We start from the raw sequence: 24,571 nt of genomic DNA on the forward strand, positions 1-24,571 counted from the left end.
AGTGGGGGAACACAGGAAATGAATGAAGGCAGTCGAAGGATAGAAACTTCCAGCTGGAAGATAAATAAATTCTGGGGATGTAATGATGACTACAATTAACAATCCTGTATCGTGTATTTTAAAGTTGTCAAGAGAGTGGATCTTAAAAGTTCACACACAGTTACACACACACACACAGATTGTCACTGTGTGCAGCAATGGATGTCACCTAATCTATTGTGGCAATTATTTCCCAATATGTACATATCAAATCATTACAATGTACACATTAAACTTACACAATGTTGCATGTCAATTATTCCTCCATAAATCTAGAAAAAAAAAAAAGAAGTTACCAGGGGCTGGGGGGAGAGGTACTAGGGAATTACAGCTTACTGGTGGTCACAGAGTTCCTGTCTTCAGCAATGAAAACCCTTTGGAAATAGTGGTGGTGGTACCATGACCCTGGGAACATTCTTAATGCCACCGGATTATGCACTTAGAGATGGTTAAAATGCTAAGCCCCAGGTTGTATATTACAAATTTTAGCATTTTAGCATTTTAAAAGTGGGTTGGCCATAACTTCTAATGGACACAAGTGACTCCAAACCCTCTGGTCAAACACATGATACACATACAACCACTAGAATGTGGGACCACTGCAATGGTCCCAGCATGGCCCCAGTTACAATACTGGCAGAAGGAAAGGGAAGATAACACAGATGTAAGAGGCAGGGAGAACCCAGGTGCTAAATGACAGGGCAGAAGGGAAAGTGGAAAAGTCCAGGCCAGGGCCACATTGTGACTTTCATGCACACTCGGCACTTTTGCCTTAAGGATCTTTTCCTCCGTTAAAAAAAAAAAAAAGAACATTAATATTATATTTTATGATTGTGATGTTATGATGATGGATTTATCAGTACTACAGATTAAAATATATTTGTCCTAAAAGTATATTATTTTCCTTCTGATTTTAAAAGAGACCAAAATATTTTTGTGAGTGGCCCTGGGGCCAGCCCTGTACGAGGAATTGACAGTCTCCTACCTGACACTTCCCACCACCCCCTTCTCCACAGCCTTCCCTGTCTAACCGACTGCTCCAAGTACTAAGCACTTTGTTGTTACAAATATGTGATCCAGGTGGAGCGAGGCATTCAGAGACTGTTGGCTCAGTGTGGGGGGTTAAGACCATGGACTCCAGAATTCGAACACAGTTCCCCCTGCCTGGCTGTGTGTACTGGAGCAAGTTACTTAAACCTTTCTGAGCCACAGTTTCCATCTGTGAAATGCGGGGAAGAATTCCCAACATCACAGAGGTCTTATGAGGCTTAGATGTGGTGAGAACACAACCACCCTAGCACGCTGCCCGGTACGTGGCTGGCAAGTGCTGGCAAAGCTCAGCTCTCCTTCCACCTGGCACTTACCCATCACCTCTTCTGACTTGGTATAAACAGGCACAGTGATTTAGGGTTTGTTATGAGGGGGAGGAGGAAAGCCATAAAGACACCTGGCGAGGGGAACGTGAAAGGGGTGAAGGAGTCCAGAGAGTAATGGCAGGAACATGAACCACTTCACACCTTTGCCCCTCGGGACAAGCCCAATTATCCTATAATCTCCCAGGCACACGGCCTGCAGTGCCATCTCTTCTGAGCACTCGGTGGCTCTAGCCACCCCCCAACAGACATCCTTACAATGGCCCCCACCCCCTGCCAATTTTTAAGCCTCATTTCTCTGTCTCCCTCTTCTCCTTCCCCCTACCTTCCTCCACTCTAGACTTCCAATCCTCACAGTCTCTTGCTTTTTCGCCTGACACCGTTTCTTTTGCCTAGAATGCCTTCTTAGGTTATCTTCTCCTGCAAGACCTGGCCCCAGTGTCTCCACCTTCTGCAACTGCCTCTGCAGAATGAATCCTTCCCTCTCCGGACTCCCACAGCACCTGTATCGTGGTACTTATCATATCACTGTGTCTGATAATCATTTGTTTATATCTCTCCCCAGCTGGAAGGTGTGTCCCAGACGTGGAGGGCTGATGGGTCCTCATTCACAGGCTACCTCCACCACGAGGTTCCCACCCCAACCGCTGCCCCACCTCCCGCACATTTTGGCAGCCCATGAATGAGGGAAGAAAGGCTTCTTCGTGTTTATTTGCTTTTGGAATCTCCCTTCTCGCACCTGTTCCAACACAGGACACCGGTTTATGCCGCAAATTAAAGATTCAACACTTAGCAAAGTCACAACGAGGCATGAAGTAGCAAGAAACTGGCAGAACTGTTTCCAAGTTGGGAAAAAATATCAGGGGGATTAATTTCATGATTAAACCTGGGTCTGCAGGTGGTTATTCCTGAAGGTATAGGGGTGGAGGGAGTCACTGGTAACCCCAAAGGCTCAGAGTCCATCACTATGGTCAGGACCCAATGGGCAATATGGGATGAGGTGGTGGACGGTACATTTCTCGCCAACGCCACCCCCCTCCCCAGATAGCACTTAGCCTCCTCTTCCCCTTCAAGATCATTTCCCTCCTCCTGTAGTTTCTACTTGACCGTGAGCTCATTCAGATGAAAATACTGGGATTGGAAAGTATCTGTCCCTGGCCCCTAGGAATGGCCCTTCCCACTGCTTCATGGAACTACCTTCTTCCCACAGGAAAAGCAAATGCCAGATCCCCAGTGTCCACTTCAGCAGTAGGCACTTGCTAGTGCCAACAGGCCAAATTCTAGCACTACTGATTCTTCGGAATTGCTCTTTTACCCCCATATGGATTCCTCCAGCCCCTGGAGCCTGTAGGTTTCGTGCCAGAGACCTCTGGCCATCCTGACCACCACAGAAGGGGCAGGGCATCCTCATTGTCTACACGGCTGGGACAGCTGACGAGGAGGAACATGGTAAGGGACAGCAGCGACCCCTGTAGCAGAGAACGGTCGTTCCTCCTTGGCCCCCGCAGAACCTTCCTGAATGCAGTTGGCCGGGAGGGAAGTGGGCGCTGCCTTGGAGCAAGCCAGAGCTGGCAGGACAGTGCACACCCCCAAACAGCTCGGCCTCACTCACTTGTTCCCGAGGAGCTCCTCATCACCACCTCCACCTGCCAGCCACCTGCCTCCACCTGCTATGCCCCCCTCCCCTGGTCACGGCCACCACCCTGGCGCAAGGCCCTCCCGTCTCCCCCAAGCTCCAGCCACTACCCCCTCTCTGTTCAGCTTTCTGCAAGGAGCCACTGAAGAAGCTTCCCCAGGTTGCTCTGCGGGAGGCTGGTCACCTGCCCTTGAACGATGGCAAAACTGATCCAGGGGATGTGTGTCCAGAGCAGCAGTGACTTGCGTGTTGGAGACAGGCTTCTGTGTCATCCGGAGGGAGCCCCGGGACAATTCTGGTTGAACATTTTGACTGCGTGGCTGTTACATGTGTAAACATTCATGGAGCCCTTACACTTACGCCTTTGGGGTGCCACAGTGTGGCAGGGACTCAGGGTTGCAGCACGACCCCGGCTGCTTACTCCCCCCTCAGCCTGCCTTCCAGACCCCTGCCTTAGGCTTCTAGACGAACACAACTCAGCTATTAGCTCACGTGCCAGATTCTTCCCTCCACTACCTCGGCCCCTCGGACACCCCACTGGGCCTCACTCCCACAATGGCTTCCTCCTATTCCCAGTCCTACTGGCTGAAATCCCACTGGAGGCTCCAAGCTGAGGTCAACTCCCAACTGAAGCTTCCTCCCCCCACCCCCATCCCGGCCCGGGAGGCCTGTGTGCCTTCCTCTCTGCAACCCTGCAGTACCTGATGCCTCTCCTGGTGCCTCCTTTTTGGAAGCTCTGGTTCTCCTGCCTGCGCTTTCCTAGTAGACACGAGCTCCTTGAGGCGAGAGCCCCACCTCTGATTCACCTGTGCTGCGCAAACACCTGCCGGGTTGACAGATCCGAGGAAAGGGAAGAACGCCTCAAACAGATTCAGGGGGCTCCCAGCTTGATCTCGGCCTGCCTCATGGTTGAGGGGCACTCAGGTTAAGCAGAAGCTTTCATACCATGACCCACCTGCTCCACCCATTAGCATGAGGGGTTTGGCTGCAATGGCTTGTTGAGACATTCGGTGCTCCAAAAAATCTCCAGCGACTTCATCAGAAAAAAACAGAAAAGGTATTGAGGAGGACAGGGGACAGAAGTGTTAAATATGCCCAGTGGCAAGTTTCCTTCTGGGCATGTAATCTGTTTATTTTCCCCTGCAGTCTCTATAGGAGTCACCTCTGGATCCAGAAGAAAGAGCCTTAAAAGCTTCTGTCTCGGGACGCCTGGGTGGGTCAGTGGTTGAATGTCTGCCTTTGGCTCAGGTGGTGATCCTGGGGTCTGGGATCGAGTCCTGCATGAGGCTCCCTGCATGGAGCCTGCTTCTCCCTCTGCCTGTGTCTCTGCCTCTCTCTGTGTGTCTCTCATGAATAAATAAATAAAATCTTTAAAAAAAAAAAAAAAAGCTTCTGTCTCAGAAGAGAAAGCAGCCCCAGTTTCTGGGCATCACCCAGATTGGACGCTGATACCCAGAACTCTGTCGGCTATGAATTTGTACTTGCACTTCAAACATCACTTCAAAATGTGCCTTTGGGTATTAGTTTACATATACGAATGTTGCACAAAGTACGTATTAATAAATCTATTGATTATCTGCCACAGGCAGGGCACTGTGCCAAGGGGAACAGAGGATTCAGAAATTAGAATTCACCGTTCCTGTCTCCCACGGGGTTTAAAAGTAGTTTGGCATATGTATGGGATGTTCACTGGAGCATTATTTATAACAAGAAAAAATTAGAAACAACCTAAATATCCATCATGAGGAGAAGGGACAAATAATATGCAGCACACTAGCTCCATAGAATACAATAGAATAATTTAATGGAACTAACTAGGAATTGTACACATCAGTGTTAATAGATCTCAAAAATATACCAAACAAAAAACTTAGATTGTAGAATGATGCATGTCGTACAATACCATTTATGCGCACATACACATAATGAAAACCATATTCTATATAATCTATGAATACATAATATGTACTTAAAAGTATGTTTTTAAATGGTAAGAGGGGCACAGACCAGGTGTCTCCCTGGGAGAGAGGAAGACACAGAATGGGTGTAGATCCTGCTTTTTTCCATAATGACTCTCATTTTTTAAAAGTAATTAGGAAGGCATGGCCTAAATCCACGAGAAGCTAAGTAATGAGTTCATCGATAACCGAGACAACAATGCAAGCAACACCACAAGGCAGAATGGATTTATTGCCCAATGATCAGCATCTGCAATCAGGGCCAGTTTAGAAGAAGAAGAACCCGCTGGGCGCCGGGGAGGTCTGAGAAGCTGAGGAGTTAGCACTTCCTTGGAAGTCTTTGGAAAGGGAATGCTGTGATGAAGGTGGAGTTTGGTAAAGATTCATCTGGCCACAGGTGTGCAATATAAAAATTTGCATCATGAGATTATGTGGGGTTCTTTTCCCCACACTTGTCAGGCCCTAGGACACCGAAGAAGACAGTATTACATAAGCTAAGCTCTGAGAGGAAATCAGGTCAGGAAATGAGGGATGCATTGCTAGAAACCTTGAGCCAAATGAGCCAGTGATCAGTGACTCTCAGGGACACCTGGGGGCCAGCAAAGTTTACTCATTAGTTTCCTTCTTCAGAGGCTGGGGCTGTGATGACTTCCTTCCTAGCGTCCCAGGGCACTTAACAGTGCAGGATGTCAAGTAACAGGAAAATATATGAAAAGAAAGGAAGGAGGGAAAGAAGGAAGGAAGGAAGGAAGGAAGGAAGGAAGGAAGGAAGGAAGGAAGGAAGGAAGGAAGGAAGGAAGGATGGAAGGAAGGAAGGAAAGAAAGAAGGAAGGGAGGGAAGGGGAAGGAGGGAGGGAGGGAAGGGGAGGGGAGGGAGAGGAGGAAGGAGGGGAGGGAGGGGAGGAAGATAGGTAGGAAGGAAGGGAAGAAGGAGAGGAGGGAAGGAAGAAAGAGAAGATAGGAAGGCGGGGAAGGAGGGAAGGGAGGGAAGAGGAGGGAGAAATGGAGAGAGGGAGGAGGGGAGGGAAAAGAGAAGGGAGGAAGGAAGGGAGGAAGTGAAGAAAGAAAGGTAGGTAGGCAGGAAGGAAAGCAGGGAAGGAAGAAAGAACAGGAAAGAAGGAAGGAAGGGAGGAGGAAGGGAGGGAGGTAGGAAGGGAAGAAGGAAGGGAGGGAAGGGGGGAGGGAGAGAGGGAGGAGGGAAGGAAGGGAGGGAGGGAGACTGCAGAAAGGTCAAAAGGCTAAGGACTCCAATGAAGTTTGTTGCGTGAATGGCTCACTAGCTCCGTGGCACATCTGTCTCCCCAGACTCCTCCCTCAGAGTATGACTCCAACTTGCTTCTTGCCCCCCCCCCCCCGCCCCCCTCAGCTCCACAACCCAGCCTCTAAACCCTGGAGTCCTTTTTTAGGTTAGGAGTGGGGAGTGGCTGTCAACTCTCAGGGAGGCCCAGGATGTTGAGGTCAGAAGAAGGTTGAGCTGGGAAGACCCTCAGTTGGGTGAGGGGAAGCGATACACACTGCTGGTCTGGGGGGTGGTCTCTACGGCAGAGGTGATATGAATCTACAGAAAAGGGAATCGGGCAGGTAGAAGGACTGCCGCCAGATTTCAGAAAACTGCTTCACGCAGAAGTTTTCAAATCTGGAGCTCAGAGTGCCAGATTCCACAGACAACCTCCAGGGGTTTCCCAAACAATGAGGCTGCTTTTGCCAAGGATGAAGATTAGAACTGCCAGAGGGACCTGTTCATCTATTATCTGCCTTACATCAGAACCTGAGTTTTGAGCAAGATTTCATTTGAAGGAAGGAGACAGGGATGGGAAGGAGGGAGGGGGAAGGGGAGGGGAGAGGGAAAGAGATATTATTATAACTAAAACATTTGAAAGAACATCCAGTTATCCAGTTCATTCTCTCTCTCTCTCTCTCTCTCTCTCTCTCATAAAATGAAATTTTATATAATAAGTATTCTAGGTGAAAAAGGCTCTGTGTGTGTTAGTGTTGGGCTAGACTCAGGAAAAGAACTGAACAAAAAACAGACTCATTTGGAATCACTGTCAATTGCCCACCCCACCTTCTTAGGATTGGACTTTCTCCCAGAGTGTCAAAAACAAGAGACTCCAAGTCCAGGGTATGGGAAGCGAGGAGGTGTAGAGGATCAGGGTTTGGTTCTTGTTAATAATCACTAACGTGCTCTCAGGCGTTTCTCAGGAGCTCTGCTACGCTTACACACGTAATCTTATCAATTCTCACAACAGACTATGCAGTAGGTCCCATCACTATCCCTACCGAGGCTCAGAGAGGTTGGGCAACTCTACAATGTCACAGCAGACGGCAAGAGGCAGAGCTGGGCCGAGAACCCAGGCAGCCTGACACGGAAATCCCCGAGCTACAGCCCAGCGCAGCAGTACCTCCCAAAGATGATGTCCTGAGCGGGTTTGGAGGAGGCAGGGCACAGTTACCTGTGGCAAAGGTCCTCGGGGAGAGAGAGCAACACCTCCACTTCTGAGAGGGCCCCCTGCGACATGATCCTCCACACAAAGTTCCAGGAACCCTGTCTCTGTCGGGGCAGCTGCCTCCTAGGGCCCTAGGGTAGACTGACTGCACCTGGAAGGTTCATTCCCTTCTGGATGCCACATCCTCAGAGAGCTTTAAGTTATCAACATTTAATCACTGAACAGGAGGATGACAGATCTGGCCAAGCATAAGGGGAAGAAAAGGCATTTAATTTTACAAAGAGAGGATTAGAAGGGGAGTGGGGAGTCTCTCAAATACTCAAAAAGCTTTCTCGAGGAAGAATGACCAAACTTGTTTTGTACAGCTCTGGGTGGGAGAGCTACGGTCAATGAGGATGTAAGATGGAGACAAATTTCAAATCAAGAATATAAACTCTTAGGACTCTTGGGTGGCTCAATGGTTGAGCATCTGCCTTTGACTCAGGTCATGAGCCTGAGGTCCTAGGATTGAGTCCTACGTCAGGCTTCTCGCACAGAGCCTGCTTCTCCCCTGCCTGTGTCTCTGCCTCTCTCTGTGTGTCTCTCATGAATAAAAAAAGTCTTTTAAAAAATACAAATTCTTTTCTTTAGCTCCATTTGAAAATGAAGTTGGCCACACTGGAGGTAGGGAGCACTCTGTCAAAGGAAGCAATCATGAAAAGACGGCTGAGAAAGAGCTTCTATGTTAGGGAGAAGACTCAATGACTACTGAAGCCTCTTCTGACACGAAGCTTCCACAAGTTTATAATTAGGATGTTTCTTTACCTTTTCAAAATTTCTCACTGAGCCAAAGACCAAGGATTGAACTCAGTGGGCATTCCAGCCACCGAACGCATATGGCCTTATAAATTCCTACATTCCTCACGTCTGTGCAGAGGGAGCCCCGGCTATGACAGAGGTCTACGCATCTGTCATCGGGGGCTACATTTTTCACACTAATAGTACAAGTCAGAATAAATATCATCTCCATTTGGGAGACAGTCCTCGACAGAAGAGAATTGGCCTCCTTGATGAGGAATATATGTCAGGTGCTGATAATAGGGAAATCCTTTTGAGCCGAGCCCCAGAACCTGAGCAGTCATAATGAGACCGATTTAATGAGCCTCCTGTTCTACAATATTAATTACAACCCTGTCACAGAAGGCAGCCAGCTCAAAATAAAATAGGTAAAATGCACAAGAATTGGATCACATTCAGAATCTTTTTCCCAGATACAAATAGGCTTGCAGTCATGTACATATGTCTATAGCAAGTGAATGGATTTAACGCCTTCTTGAAGTTGTTTGGAAGAAATACTTCGGGAGTTGCTCTAAACAGCAGATATGCTCCTGAACTTTGGGTTTCTCTCTTAGGCTGCATCTACCCCAAATGGACCTTGTGAACCTGATCCTTCCCAGCTTCTTGCTGCCCTGGAAAGATAACTGGAAGAGGACAGTGAAGGCCTTTCTTGTCAAGCAGGTAGGCATAACCTCCAAGTCACAAATCTTTCATCTTAGAGAAATGGAATTTGGGGGTGCCTGGGTGGCTCAGCCGGTTAAGCTTCTGACTCTGGATTTCAGCTCAGGTCATGTTCTCAGGGTCCGGAGATGGAGCCCCACATCATGCCCAGCATGGAGCCTGCTTAAGATTCTTTCTTTCCCTCTCCATTTGCCCCTATCCCCCAACCTAAAATAAAGGAATTTCTTCAGGTAAAGTTTTAACCGGAAACTGGTATCAATCCAGTTCAATAAATCATCACCAGGGGACTATTATTGCTAATATGTACTGAGCACTACCAGGGCCAGGCACTGTTTTAAGTATTTTAGCTCATGTGGTCATCACAAAACAGCTCTGGTCACCACCGACAGACAGGTTGCCCTTTACAAGAAGCTCAGAGACATTAAGCGGCTTGTTGCAGGGCACACAGCCAGTTCTGCGGAGCCAGGATTTAAACCCAGGCTGATTGAATCCATAAGCTGGGGTACTTAACCACAAGGCCATGCTGTGCACTGTGTTTGCAGGCAGCTCATTCAGTCAGCAAGTGTTAACTGAGCACTTCTTATGTGCCAGGCACTGTGCCAGGTGCTGGGCAGAGATGATAAGATATAAGCTCTGACAGAGAAGTTGGGCAACTCCCAACAGATTGCAGCAAACCCTCCCACTCCCTGGGGCTCAGCTTCCGGAAAAGGCAAAGTGCAAAGAGACCTGAAGAGGGGCAGGAGTTAGGGAATGAGTGAAGATGGGCGGGCTAGAGGAGAGCTAGTTGCAGAGGAGGCCTTGAGATCAGGGTAGATAGAAGCATGGACACTGCGCAAATGCTGGGGAATCCTGTGACAGAGAGAGGCGAGACCCTCCTGACAGGAAGAAGATGGAAGGAGGCAAAACTTGAAGTAGGTCTTTAAAAGTCAACACAGTGAAGGAAGATAGACAATGTGTATGAGATAGGCTTGAAAGCCATCAAAATGTTCTCATATAGACATAACCCTCTCTCACTGTAACCCAGACCCACAGAATTTTGTCACCTGGATAAAGAACAGACTCCAAGGCCTTAATCGCCTGCCAGTCAAAAGAGACCATAATGGTTCTCTTTTCTTTTCCTTGGTGACATTTTGATGGTGCAGAGATTGGGGCCGGCTGATGAAGAAGGCATGGGAGAGGACAAACGTGGAATCCTGAGCCACAACTCACTCGGGCCAGCTGTGGTTACCCAAAGCTGACACAGGGCAGCAGAAGTAGTGGAAGCAAAGCCTGTGTCCACACATGCTGAGGATCCATAAGCGCGTAGACTGACACTGACCCCTGACGCCACGTCCCACTGACTCGCAGACCCACGAGAGGGTCGGGGCCCAGCCTGGCTCCCCTGACCACTGCACAGCCAAGACCACCAGGCTCACCCCATCTCAGTGCCACCAGCCCCTGGACTGCTGCTCCAGTCTCACTGTTGGAATCAGCTGCAGGGCCAAACAACAGACCCAGATCGTAGGCTCCCCTCCAGAGTTTCTGATTCAGTAGGGATGGTGGCAAGAATTTGCATTTCTAACAAGTTCCTGGGTGATGCTGATGCTGGTCTCCCGCACTTTGGGAACCACTGCTCCATGGGACCGGGCAGGTTGCATCTCTCCAGGAAGACCTGCCCCAGCATGCCAGCCCCTCCAGCTTCTCTCCCCGGTCTTGCACATGTTGACATTAACACGTACTGCAAAGATAACCCCACTGCCTCGAGAAGGAGCCAGGAAGGCAATGGTATACCAGGGAATTAGCTGAGCTTGGGAGCATATGACAGGTGTGAGAGATGGGAACTGTGGTGAGCTGGAAAATTTAGGTCGCAACAAAAATAGGCAACTCACTCAGCTCTAGCCAGTTGGGGCTGGGTGCCATTGCTGGTCTTCTTGCTTTCCAGAAAAGGCAGAAATCTGGATTTTTTTTATATAAAATATCCCAAGCTTTCAAAGTTGGTTCAAGATTTTTAAAGACACAGCAGGATGGGCCAGGAGACCTCTTAAAGCTCTGCTGATGGTGGTTTGGGCTTGTAGTAAAATATTGCAGTGATGTGCTCTGGCCTCTCATAGGATGGAAGATTAGAAACACGTCCACGACCCCTCTCATATTCTTTCCAAAACCCATAACCCCAGTCTAATCATAAGAAAAACAACCTGCAAACCCAGACTGGGGAGCATTCTGGAGGATACCGAACTAGCTTTCCAGCAGATTCTCATGGTCATGGAAACCAAGGAAAGCCTGGGAGGCGGAACAGACCAGAGGAGACTGAAGAGGCTGGATTGGATCCTGAAGCAAAAAGAGGACATTCATGGAAAAACTGGTCAAAACCAAAAACAAAAACTGGAGTTTCATGTACAGTCACATACCAATATTAGTTTCTTAGTTTTGACAAATGTACCATGGCTATACAAAATAGGAGAAACTGCATGAGGGGTATACAAGAACTCTCTTTCACTGTTCCAGCTGTGCAACCTGTCTATAAATCTAAAATTATTCTAAAATAAAAATATTTATTTAAAAATAACTAATTCTTAAAAACAAAACAAAAAAAAATTATGGGCAAAATCTGGTCCATGGGCTACCAGTTTTCAGCCTTTGATTTAAAAAAAAGAAAAAGTATTCCATTTTGGTAGAGTCCTGGATATGCTCTTTGGGGTCTCTGGCTTGAAATTTCCCTGGTTTTATGCAGGCAAAGCTGGAGTTCCAGAAAGTTTAAATCACTTGCCTGAGATGTCACAATGGAGGCAGATAATCTCCATGTCTCCCGCCCTGTCCTCACCTGCTGTCCTCTGTTGACTTTAGGTACGAAAACACCTTACTTCCTCCACCAGATCATAAGCAACGTGAGAGCATGGTTCATGCCTTTTTTAGTATTTGTAACTTTGCATCTCTCGCAGAAGAGGTATTTAATAAACAGCCCTATTTTAATTAATACATTGAAGAGGAATGGTTTTTAATTCCTGGATCTCCCTCACCGTATTCAGGAAATGGCTGTCTAATGATTAACAATGCGGGTCACTTAGTGACTCCGGGACACAGGTTTCTCTTCTGTAAAATGAGAAGGTTGGACTGGGTCCTTTCCGCCAAAAGTACTTCCATGAAAGCCTGTTAAGAATGCAAAATCCCAGGCCCCAGCCCATACCTACTGAATCATAATTTGCATCTTAACAAAATTCCCTGGGGTGATTTATATGCATTAAAATTTGGGAAGGATGGGACTAGCTCTCAAATTTTCATGTGCATCAAAATCACGCAGGGTGCTTAAAAATGCAGATATCTATGCCCAGGGACAGATCAACAGAAGGAGAATCTCTGGGCATGGAGGCTGGGTGTCAGCATTTCTAGTGAGTTCCCCCGGGCCTCACTTTGAGAAACCCTACACTGCTGTGCCCTCCCAACCCTGCCACCCCACTGGACAAAGTGCTTTCCCCCTCACCTGCCAGCCTGCTCCCTGGCCTCACAGCCCCGAGCTGCTTCTCTCTTTTCAGATCAGCAGTGCCAGCCTGATGTTCCAGCCAGTTCCCTCCCAGGGAGAGGAAGGGGAACCATGGTTTGTAACATGTGCATGGCAAGAATGCTCCCACTACGGCCAATTTCAGGCACCCGACCTGATGTCACCAAACTGGGGAGAGACTGGCACAATTAGTTCCAGAAAGGGCAGTAGCACATGGCAGCTTGCCACGCAAAGGGGGATGGAAGATGAGGCTACCCAGGAGAGTGAGTAAGCGCTCAGGCTTTGAGACAGACCTGACTTCAAATCCAGATCTGCCTCTTATGATGATGACTGTAGCCTTGATCCAATTGCTTAAATTGCTTAACCTCTTTAAGCACTTTATTTCATATAAGTAAATAAATATATGTGTGTATACATGTAATATATATACCTCTGTGATATTTGCTAATTATGCCATACACACGCATGCACACGTACACTTACATACTGCGTACTATATGCACACAGCCTCAAGAAGCTTCGGTCTAGCCCGTATAAAGAAATAGTAACAAGAAAAGTTGGGTGGAAGGTACGTGGGTATTCATTTTAGTATTTGCCTTTTAATTACACATATAGAGTATATAATCTTTTGAGTGTATTATCTATTTCACAATAAAAAAGGATAATACAACCTAAATGAGGTTAATCACTAAAATGTGTCATCTCATTATCTCCCCAGCTCATCCGTTTGCCATCTTGAAAAGTGAGGTCATGACCCACTGGGAATTTGGCTGAGAACTTGGCTCTGTGGGTATGTCAGCTGGATGCTGATGAATCTAGAGGCATCTAATTCTCCCTGGAGATTGTGGGGGCCAAACTTGAAGAGACATGAGGGGACCCCATTCAACTGAGAAAGAAGTTTATAAATGCTTTGTGGGGACCTGAGTCAGCCATTCTATCCCTACCCCCACCACCAGCACAGACCCCCATTGGCAGGCTCAGAAATGGGGTTCAGGGGAAGTACAGCATGACTCACAAAAGACACAGGCCATGTGCCCCCTTCCCATTGAATATTTTTCAGCTGAAAGGCTTTCCAGCAACTGAAATAAGTTATTCATGCTCCTTGCTAGGGTCCATTAATAACTCAACCATCTCCCCGTTTTCCAGGGAGATATCTTGTTGAATGATGAGTGTGGCATGGCCAGGCTGCCAGTGAACAGCCAGCACTTGGTCCTGACAGTCAAGGTCGTAGGCCTTTTCCTGGGCCTCAGATTCTTTCCCAAACCAGCAGGAGGGTCTGGTGAATCTCTCAAGCTTTTTGAAGCTTTAATATGCGATACTCAGGCCTATCAGGGGGCAGAAGGAATCAACATTTTCAAATCACATCACCCCATTGATTTCATGTTTTTCCTGCTTTGTTTCTTATGAGATACTTTTATGTAGGAAATAAATAGGGCAGGCAGTGAATTGCATTTAGCCGAGTAAATATTAAAGATAGCTTATATGTCCTACAGGTACCACTCCAAGTGCTTTACAATATATCGATTCTTGGGAACCCCTGGGTGGCTCAGTGGTTTAGCACCTGCCTTTGGCCCAGGACATGATCCTGGAGTCCCAGGATCGAGACCCACATCAAGTTCCCTGCATGGAGCCTGCTTCTCCCTCTGCCTGTGTCTCTGCCTCTGTGTGTGTGTGTGTGTGTGTGTGTGTGTGTGTCTTTCATGAATAAATAAATAAAATCTTAAAAAAAAAACAATATATTAATTCAACCGAGGAAGACACCATTATTATCATTACCCTTAACTCACAGATGGGTAAACTGAGGCATGGAGACTTTAAGTGGTTTGTCCAGGGTGACACAACTTGTATGTGGCAAAGCCAAGAATATGGATCCAAGTAGTTTGGTGCTGGATTGCACGCTGTGCTACACTGCCTTCAGATTGTATGGTATCCAGATACGCGCCCGATAAGAAAGGTGGCCTTTCTTTGAGGAGGTAAAGCCAGTGATCTCATTTTATCAAGCTTGGAAACTACTAAGCATCCAGAAGTTTGAAGCCTTTATTTAGAATTGTTTTTGTCCCAGATTCTAAAAACGATTCTCTGATTTTGCCTGAAAAGGTATTCAAAGGTTTGCCTTAAAATTTCCTTATCAGTAACTTCTTAACAGATCATCAGCAGGATGGTTTTAAAACACAGGACACATCAAGGCAGTAGCAAGCCCACTTAAAAACAGGAAAGCAGGGTTCATCCACCTCTGACCCAAGAAGCTGTGCACCTTGGCAGAGGTGCTTTACTTCTCTGGACCTCAGATTTCTCACATCTCACATAAGATAAAGAAGTAAAGACAGATGACTTTGGAGGTCCTTTGCCTCTTTAAAAAAGACTGTTGAGTCTCTGTTCTTCCCCCAACTATATGGGTTGTTGGTGATGAAGAGATAAGGCAAATGACAAGCAAGTTTCGACGGTGCTCTGAAAGCAGACACCAGACATGTAAATTCAGATCCCAGGAATGTGAGAGAAAGCTCTGGCATAGGCTTCCTATTTGAATGAACAGCTAATCAATGCAGTAACCGCCAGATAATTAAAAGCCACCTATTCATTTCCAGACTTTGCTCATCACAGACTCATCCTTCAAACTACCTATTTTACCAAAGTTCATCCCAGGTGCAGAAAATAGAGACAAGAAAGGGACCTTTCCCCTCCACAATCTCTCTTCACATTCTACTTTTCACATTTGATGACAGAAACAAAACCTTTCAAAGAGTCTACACAAAATGTTTGAGACTTCCAAAGTTTATGAATCATAACATATCATCAATCTGTCCAAAACATGACAAATAGATTAGAAGTTCCTTTGTTATACTTCAGTATCTGATGAAGAGCAGGCACTCAACAAATATTTGTTGATTAACAACAAACATGTTGATGCAAAGTTCTGACTGTTACCAATGAAAAATCAGGCTCCTTCCTATACGTGCTGATCAAACCTCAAGTATGCATCCCCTGCGCTAATCGCATGCTCCATTCATCATCAGACCAGGCAGTGAAGGAAGCATCCTCAAAATTTACCTCAGAAACGAAGATTTTACTAGAACATCCAATGCCCTGACTGCCTTCCCATGCATGTCACTGAGGAACGGGTGAGAGAGACTCAGCACACACACACATACACACACACTGACGCCAACCCTCTTACCCATTTGGTTTTGTAATCTCCAGAGGTTGAGCCAAGGGAGTTGGTGAGTAAGTGAAAGTGCCTGGGGAAGGGGAGGAAGGGCAGGATTCTTAGTGAATTTAGGAAGTCACAGTACAGCGGCCACAGCTACTTTCTCATAAGAACCCAGTGTTCTCACTTTGAGGGACACTGGATCTCAATGGCACTGCCACCTGACCTGGGAAAAGCCTACCTTGTGCAAGCCAAAGAACTTGAATCGATAGTCTTAGACTGTGTCTTTGCAATCATGACCCTGGGGCACAGTAGCCTGAGGGTCTTTTCTGTAAGACCTTTCCTTGAACCCCAAGTTAATTCGAGACTCAGTTCTGGTGGAAACTGTGCTATAGGTGAAACCCATACAGGCAGATTATCGGTTAGTCTAAAGAAACTCTGTGCTTGTTATCAATGTCACTATCTGAAGGTATTGAGTGACCCTGGACCCCTCTTAGGATTTGGGAAAGATGACCTTTACTCTTTGGGAGTATAAGCACTTCTTACTTATCCCAAGCAACCATTAGCCTTACAAAAAAGACAGGGCTTCTCACGTGAAAAATTCTAACTGGAAATGACACCCAGCCAAGGTTTAGAGAGTCTGGTCCTGGAATTTAAATTCTGATGGGAAGAAAATGCACATGGCCATTGGCTAAGTTTTCACCCTCAGCTGAGCATTCTTCCTCTCTTAGAAAAACTCACAATAACTGTCATAATCCCACCTATTCTTGTACAGTTCTTCTCAATTTCTCAAAGACCTCCCCAGCAATATCTCATTTGAATCAACTGAATTCCAAATCTGTTTACTTTAACTTGGCATCCTGTTAAAAGTTTTCTGCATTTTCAGACAGTTCTGGAATCCCTCCCAACTCTCTAATGTGAAGCACTCCATGGCTTCCTCTAAGCTACCTGGTTTAGGATGACAAAGGGTCGGGGCACTTGGGTGACTCAGTGGTTGAGCATCTGCCTTTGGCTCAGGGCATGATCCTGGGGTCCTGGTATCAAGGCTTCTCCCTCTACCTATGTCTCTGCCTCTCTCTCTCTCTCTCTCTCTCTCTTCTCTGTCTGTCTCCCATGAATAAATAAATAAAATCTTTTCTAAAAAAAATTAGAAGAAGAAGAAAGACAAAGGGTCAGGAGCAGTGCTGTCTAGGGGGAACTTCCTACAGTGATGGAAATGTTCTACCCCTACACTGTCTAATAGAGTACCCACTAGCTCCATACAGCTATCAAACACTTAAAATCCTCAGAATGACTGAGGAATTGAATATTAAATTGTACCTCATTATAATTAACTTAAATGAAAACAGCCACACAGGAGGAGTAGTGCCATATTGGCTGGTACAGTTCTGGGCAGTTTTCCCAGTATAGGATAGAAAAGGTTAAACTGGGTCATCATCACTTAATCCCCTTTTATTTCCAATTGGTATTCATTTCCACACACTGAAATTTAAAGATTTTTCAAACTTTAAAACAAATTTCCATATAGTCCACATGGCTTATTGCTGGTGTTGTCTGCTGTTCCCTCAAATGTAAATATGGTTCAACACAATGTGCAGCAGTAGCAACTTTATTCTTCAGTAGGGTCTAGGAACCTTCACATCCCTGCTGGGAGGGCTCCATGCTCTCAGGCTTGTGAATTCCCCACCCTGCACCCACACAGCTCAGGGCTTCTAAAGAGCGCCCTTTGTCTCCTTGGCTTGTGTGTCAAGGAGGCAAAGGGTTCTGCTGCATGGCAATTAATCAAATGGCCCACTTCTACCTTTGATCTGGGAGAAAATAGTCAAGATAACATTGAAGAGGAGAAAGTGAGAGACAGTGACAGAGAAATGGGGGGGGCGAGGGAGGGTGAAGAGAAACTGCTAGAGACACTAGGGGAAAGGGAAGGTGGAAAGGGGAAGAGAGAGATGGTAGCGAAGGGCATGGGTATTCCATTCTCTAGTCTATATTCTTAGAAAAATCAGAATGTCTCACACCACTGTAGCAAGTCCCTTTTCTGCTATTGGCCATATTCAAGCCACCAGATATCCTAACTCAAAGAAGGGGCCTGAAAGAGCTCTATTGGGAAGAAATGGGTCTTGATAATACCTATTAATGTCCTCCTACTCCAGGGTCCATATAACTAGTTTTCACCCAGGTCAAGAGGTGTACCTAAAGGCAGCACTCAGGAAGATCTTGACTAAAAGTGCGCTCCAAGGAAAATACGGTAAGCCTGCAGGGCTCTGAGAGCTCCTACAGACATTTAAACTTTCTTTATCCTGATTGAAACACCAAAAATCCACAATTAACTGCAGAGAAGGCAGCGACCAGTAATCATTGGTGATTAAATACAATAGCTTGGTAGCAAAGCCCTTCTCAAGGCCTTGCAGGGTTTACCTTTACATGAAGCTCTTTAGACAATGGCTGGCTGGAGGGCCGCCCTGGAAGAGAGGATTGAAAAAGAAAGGCGTCATTTCGTCATTTCAGTCAACTAAAGAGAAATGAAGTATTCAAAATCAAGGGTTTATGTTGGCATTATTTTTCTTTCCTTGAAAGGAAAGAAAGAACGAAAGAAAGAAAGAAAGAAAGAAAGAAAGAAAGAAAGAAAGAAAGAAAGAAAGAAAAGGGAGGGAGAAAGGAAGGAAGGAAGGAAGGAAGGAAGGAAGGAAGGAAGGAAGGAAGGAAGGAAGGAAGGGGTTATAAATGTGTTCTTTTTGTACATCTTAAAAACATGTTAGGGACACACTGAGCTGATAGATATGAAAAATATGAATATTCTGCTCAATAATTAAGCATGTCTTCTTTTCTTGGCCCTTTTAATGACAGCATTTCCTGCACAATCCATTTTAATCCAAGTCTTTGATATTTAAAAAAACGGAGATTCCTTTAATTGATTCATAGAGCAAGTTTATTTATCCAAAGGAACTGAGAAAAGTTAGGTTTGAAGATAACTAAGAGCTTCCTCATGAGGCTACGAGTTGGCATTATTCATGCAACAAATTGATCTGCAGTTTTTCTAATGAACAAATTTGATGATTTCACTTGATCGCATAAACACACAGATGCAAACACACTTACCCTCTTCACTGGTGTGAGCTTGGCTGGATATAGGGCCAGACTATAATGTTATAAATGCTCTACATGAAGAGCCCAAGTGTCTCAGTTTCTGTAGAACATGTCCAGTTTTCCCTCACCAGACATTGGAGTCTGGTTATATCCGTCACAGGTGAATGGGTTTGTTCTCAGCCTATCCAACTCAAACCCTCTAGGAACCGTTTTGAAAACCGCAGAACATCATTCCATGCTTGATTTTGCCCTAAGATCTTTCAATGGGTTGAAACATACAGCACGTAAGAGCAGGTGTTCCCAGCTCCCGGCCCAGCTCCACGCCTGAGAAAGCTGCAGAGGGCATGCCATTCTCATTAAAAATGCACCATCTCCATCCATGTCTCTTCCTGAAACAGGCTCACCTTGTTTCAGACAGGAGGATGAGGACAAAGGCTGGCAATATCTTGACCACTTCAACTCCCAGGAGAACATTTGCTTTTAAACAGAGGAAGAGGAAAGACATAAATGAACATTCACATGTGGCTGTTCTCTAGAAACTCCCAGAAAGCTCCTAAAGTGTCTTGAAGGACAAACCTTGGCCTTAGCCCTTATCCACTCACACCTATGTGGATCCAAACATGGAGGAAAACCCAACAAATAACTCCAGTTCCCCTGAATTACCAACTGAAATTACAGATACTACATTGCATAAATGATTGGAATGGTAGGGAAGATTTTCAAACGCAGGGAGCTCAAAGGCTCATTCCACTTTCCTAATTTACAAATGAAGTACAAATTTTGGTCCATCAGTGACTTACACAAGCTAATAAAAAAAACACCCCTTCCTGAACAGCTGCCCCATCAGCTCTGCACGGTAGCTCATCTACAGGGCAAAGCAACAATGAAACATTGCAAAATCACAAAGACTGACTCTGTCCATGTGACTGGATGTCACATACAGCACTGAGAAAGAATACCTCCTGTCAGAGGTCCACCCACGGCCTTCACTGCAGACTTGCTGGTGGGGGGTGGGGGTGATTGTGCACACACGGAGCCCTGCACCCTCCACAGCCAACACCATACGCATTTCTTCACATTGGCTTGTCTAGCTGGCGCCAGTACTTCAAAAATAAGAGGGGGAGAAAGGGATCACTCTTGTCAAAAGAAATACATAGTGTTGTTTCCAAACACTTCATTTCTTTGGCACTTCATAGTTGCTATAACAAACAAACAAACAAACAAAAGGAGCAGAGGGCAGGAGCTGCTCCACAAAGGACATAGAGGAAAAAAATCAGAAGAACCACATGAGGGCAAAGAAATTAGAAGGCACAAAATTCTTTGTGGTTTGATGAATATTATTTGTTTTCAAAAATAATCAACACATTTATCAAGTGCTTACTATGTGACAGGCATGGGCCTCCGTTATTTTGTTACTTCAAATACATAGGGAGGCATTTGGTCTCCCTGCCACAGTTGAAGAAAGTCAACTTTTGTCCAAAGATGCAAAGATGGTAACAGAGAAAGGCAGGACTTGCACCCAGGTCATCTGACTCTGGGACCTAGGTCTCTGGCACTCTATCATTACAGCCAGACAGTGCCGAGGGCTCCCTCTAACCAGGTGACTTCTTTGGAACAAGATAAAGTCTTTTCCATGTCACCTTTCATAATCTACCCACCATTACATTTTAGGAAACCCATCTTCCATAGGCTTTTCACTGGCTCCCTCACCAGGGTGGAGAGATCAAGTACCACATCAAGGGGAGTTGTGAAGAGAAGAAATCAGACATTGGTCATAGGTGGCCTATGGCCAAAGCCAACCACATTTTCTCTCTAATAAGCCAAAGGTTATCAAAACCTCATATTAAAACCTAATAAGTTTATTAGTCTGCTCAACCAAAAGACATGGCGTGTCTGATTTTCAACAAGATGCTTGGCCAAATCTCTCAAGATATTCTGTGGACAGAAGGAAAAATGCAGAGACTAGAGTTGTGGTAACTGCCCTCCCTAAGGACTGCTGGTGTATGGATTGATGTTTGTCTCAGACATCACTGCCCAATATTTTCATCAAGATCCCAGATAGGTTTGAAACCCCACAGATGCTCCCATTGCCCTTCCCCTGATATGTATCTCATCCACACATGCACATGACCTGCTCCCCAGGCCATGCTTCCTTTGTCTCTGGTCCTGGACTCCTGCAATTCCCCAGCCTGGAACTCTCGTTTTTTCTCTGATGCCTTAGCTTTCACAGGTAAGCTTAGAGGTCACTTCTACAAGGAAGCTTTCCCTAACCACAGCCCACCAAGACTAGACTAGATGTTCACCTCTGGATCTCTCTCCACCCTGCCTTGAGTGCCCACCACATGCCATACTAATCTCATCATAACTAGTAAGGCACCCATTGTTGGTGACTAGTTTATATACCTCTTTAGACTATAAAGTCCATGAGGGAAGGGATACATCTATCTTGGTCATAATATCCAGCATCATGACTGACATATAGTAAGTTTTCAATAAATATTTGTGGAATGAATGGTTGACTAAAATCAAATAATCTCGGATTAATGACAAACTCAGAATCCAAAAAAGGTCCCACAATCTGTGATAGTGGGGTAAGTCAATTTCAACTAGGATAAATGTAAAGTAAAACACATGGGTGTTAAAAAAAAAAAAGTCACGAATAAAAACTAGGTGAGAGAGGCATGATTTTAGCAGCACATGTGAAAAAAACTTGGGATTTTAATTGACTGTGAGTTGAATGTGATTGGGCCACCCAAAAATATCATGAATTTTTAGTCTTGATGATTAGGAGCCAAGTGTCTAGAAGTAATGAATTCCAAACTGGTCAAAGCACACTGAGCACTGTGACTATTCCGGGTGCCATATTTTAATACCAAAGATGACCAAACAGACTGCTTTTAGAGGGAAACAGTCAGAACGAAGACAATATTTAAAGCTAAGTTATACAAAGAATGGCCAAAGAACCTTCAATTTTTCAGCCTAGACAAAGAGAAAGAGGTTTAGGTAGAGACATGATCACTATCATGTAGAAGGCAAATTAGACTTGTTCTCTCTTGAAAGTAGAACCAGCATTAGTGGTAGGAGCTATAGGTGGGCAGGAGAGATTTTTATTTCCATGTAGAACTAATTGTAATGGGATTAGAGCTGGTAGAAAATGGGTGGGGGTAGGGATCTGGAGGTTTGGGAGAAACTCCATCCCTAGAAGCCTTTAATAAAATAGTTTTCAACCAAATGGATGCGCACTTGGCCAAGATGTCATATTGGAGATTTTAATAACCAGGAGCAAGTTTCAACTTGAAGATCTCCACCAAACCACTTCCAGATCATTCAGAAAAGGGCCTGTGTGGGCCTCCTACCACTGCATTTCAGTAACATCCACAGATTGACATGCTGGAGGCAGCCACATTGCTCAATTACACAAACCCTGAGCTCTTTTACTTCTGTATTGTTGTATCTCACCTTACAACCTAGAGCCTCATTAACCAAAAGGAGACCAGGTTTCTTGTCCCAGATCTGGCACTGATGAGCTGTGGGTTTGTCATCTTATTTAAGTTCATTTCTTCATCTGTAAAGTTTGGACTCATCAGTCACTTAGTTATTTCTACATTAAATCTCTAAAACATTTATGTTTCTCAGACTTGATTCTTGGACAATAGTCACCAGAATCAGTAAGGAAGCCTGTTTAATACATAGATACTTGGATCTTATTGTAAAATCTGGGAGTAGAATCCAAGAATATGAATTTTTAATAAAGCACCATAAATTGTTAACATGCTCACTGACGATCCTAAAGTAAAAGAGTTTGTGTTCCCTTGAGATCAGAAAAACAAATAAGCAGAACTCAAGCCCATTAAGGTTAACTCAGTTGCCTATACCTCGTAGTAAAATCTGAATTGTTCCTACAAGAAAATAATCAGGTTATTTCCTGTTTTCTTTAAGAACCTGAAGTTTTAAATGAGGAGGTGGGTAGAGAACCAGAAAAATCTCCAAGACATGTTTTAGTCGGGCTGAAAAAGCCCTACTCTCTGTCTAGTGAGGAAGAATTCAGAGCTCTGAGACAGGAGGCAAAGCAAAGACTCCAAAGCAGGTGAGCAAAACAGGCACAATCACCAGACTGCCGGGATGGCACCAGACCTGTCAACAAGCTCTCTCTGAACCCACTTACCCTTTGGGAGTGACATGACCCAGGGTTTGAAAAACTGGGAAAATGAGAAAAGCAAGGGAGGATCTTAATTAACTGAAAACCATCCTGTGCCAAGCCCAGGAAAGCAAGACTTTCATACAGAGCAGCGACTCCATCATAGGAATGTTCATTATCCAGAGGTAGCTCTACAAAATCTTTGTATTTTCTTCCTCTTGCCATGAAACTTCTCTGGTTTGAAGACCTAGTGAAATTAGTGGAGTTCTTTATTTGAATTGGGAACAAGACATTTGAAAGCCCTTTGGCTGCAGATCCCACCTAGATGTAAGACTATCGCTGCTAGCAAGTCCACTTTCTTCTACATATTTTCACTAAGGTTTTCCCAACACTGAGAACTATACTGTTAGTTTTCCTTAATCCCTACTTAAAAAACATGTGACATTACTGATTTTGAAAACGCTGGTTTTGTCCTGTAGCTTATTATCCAGGCAAGCACCCTAAAATAACAAACAGTTTTACTAAGTCAGTTGCTTGCATAAGGCTCATTCTTTGATATTTAAGCTGAAATATCCCAGATGCTGGCACATTCAATATTTATACATTTAGCAACAACTTCGGACCTTGTCTCTCCAAAAGCACTCCCTCCCTGAAAGCAAATCCGTGAATGCTCAGCATAAATGTAAATATTGCCTAATATCAGGTTTCCAACTGTTCAGATGAGGCACATTGAATCAGGTACAACCACAGGTTCATGGTTAAGACCACAAATCTGCCAAGTATTGGCATCTTGTACAAACTGAAACAACTTTGATGTCCCTCTCCCTTTAAAAACTATAGAAAGCCTTTACAAAAATCATGGGCACTAGCTAGTCACTAAGTTGTATCACTGAAACCTCTGATAGCATTTCCTTAAATGATACCTTCTACCTTTCAGCTGTAAAAGTCACTTATGTGTCTCCACCAAATCAGCTGTGAAGCAAATAAACTCTAGGAAGACACCTCAACGTAACACAAATATTCCTAATGCTGAGAAGTATAAAGAATAAATCTTGCCTATGAGAAAAGCTAATTTTGTATTCCTATCAGAGAGTCATCAAGTAATACTGCTGGAAAAATAAAAAGTACCTTACCCAGAAACAGTCGAATTAAGCAGATGGATTTTGACAGGATCTACATAATTAAGTTTCCACTGCAGCTTTAGAAACTCCTGTTCTGAAACCCATTTTGTCAGCCAATGCTAAAGAATGTTTTTTGGCTCAGGAACATAAAATCCAAATAGTCCCAGAGGAGAAACTGCCTCTCAGCCTGGACACCTTCAGACAATGCCTGTCAAAGAACAACTCTTTTGCCTAGAAATGGATCTTGTCATTGACATTGTCATGTTAATTGGCCAAATTCAAGCACAAGTCATCTCTTGAACCAGCAATGGAAGGATCTTGGGTGGACTGTTTTAAAACTTTTTCCTACAGGAAAAGAGACATGCTAATAAAAAGTCAACCTTGGCATTTTAGTTCTTAACAATTAAGAACTCAAGACAAAAGGTGCCTGGCTGGCTCAGTCAGTAGAGCATGTGGCTCTCAATCTTAAAGTTATGAGTTCAAGCCCCAATGTGGGACATAGAGCCTACTTAAAAAGAAGAAAGAAATAAAGAAATTATCAATCGAGAATGACGATTGAACAAGGACCCGAGGCTAAAATGCTTTTTGCTAGCTGCTGCCAACCAAGGGGGCTTCCTCTTCGCACTCTTTACTGAGCAGTAAGAAAAAGCACCCCTGG

The 24,571-nt window shown here is 45.0% G+C and overlaps 2 protein-coding genes across 9 annotated transcripts in view; one reads left to right on the forward strand and one right to left on the reverse strand.

Annotated features, from left to right (window-relative positions):
• Window positions 1-4,424, forward strand: part of LOC144312246 (uncharacterized) — a 56,244-nt gene extending 51,820 nt beyond the window's left edge. For 3 of the 4 annotated variants that reach the window (XR_013377740.1, XR_013377741.1, XM_077894672.1), the window contains one exon: window positions 1,978-4,424. Coding sequence is in view for 1 of the 4 variants with exons in the window: in XM_077894672.1 (XP_077750798.1) it covers window positions 1,978-2,098 (121 nt within the window). In the remaining 3 variants the exon portion in view is untranslated. The remainder of the gene's footprint in view (window positions 1-1,977) is intronic. The other variant, XR_013377742.1, reaches the window with a different exon arrangement.
• The window catches only part of EGR2 (early growth response 2), a 104,537-nt gene that overhangs the window by 58,031 nt on the left and 21,935 nt on the right, over window positions 1-24,571 (reverse strand). For 2 of the 5 annotated variants that reach the window (XM_077894663.1, XM_077894666.1), the window contains one exon: window positions 17,986-18,029. The gene's annotated coding sequence lies outside the window, so the exon portion shown is untranslated. Of the gene's footprint in view, window positions 1-278; window positions 312-17,985; window positions 18,030-18,666; window positions 18,826-24,571 lie in introns of those variants that run through there. The other 3 variants (XM_077894665.1, XM_077894664.1, XM_077894662.1) reach the window with 3 other exon arrangements.

This window comes from Canis aureus, chromosome 4 (assembly GCF_053574225.1).
Source record: "Canis aureus isolate CA01 chromosome 4, VMU_Caureus_v.1.0, whole genome shotgun sequence".
NCBI lineage: Eukaryota > Metazoa > Chordata > Mammalia > Carnivora > Canidae > Canis > Canis aureus.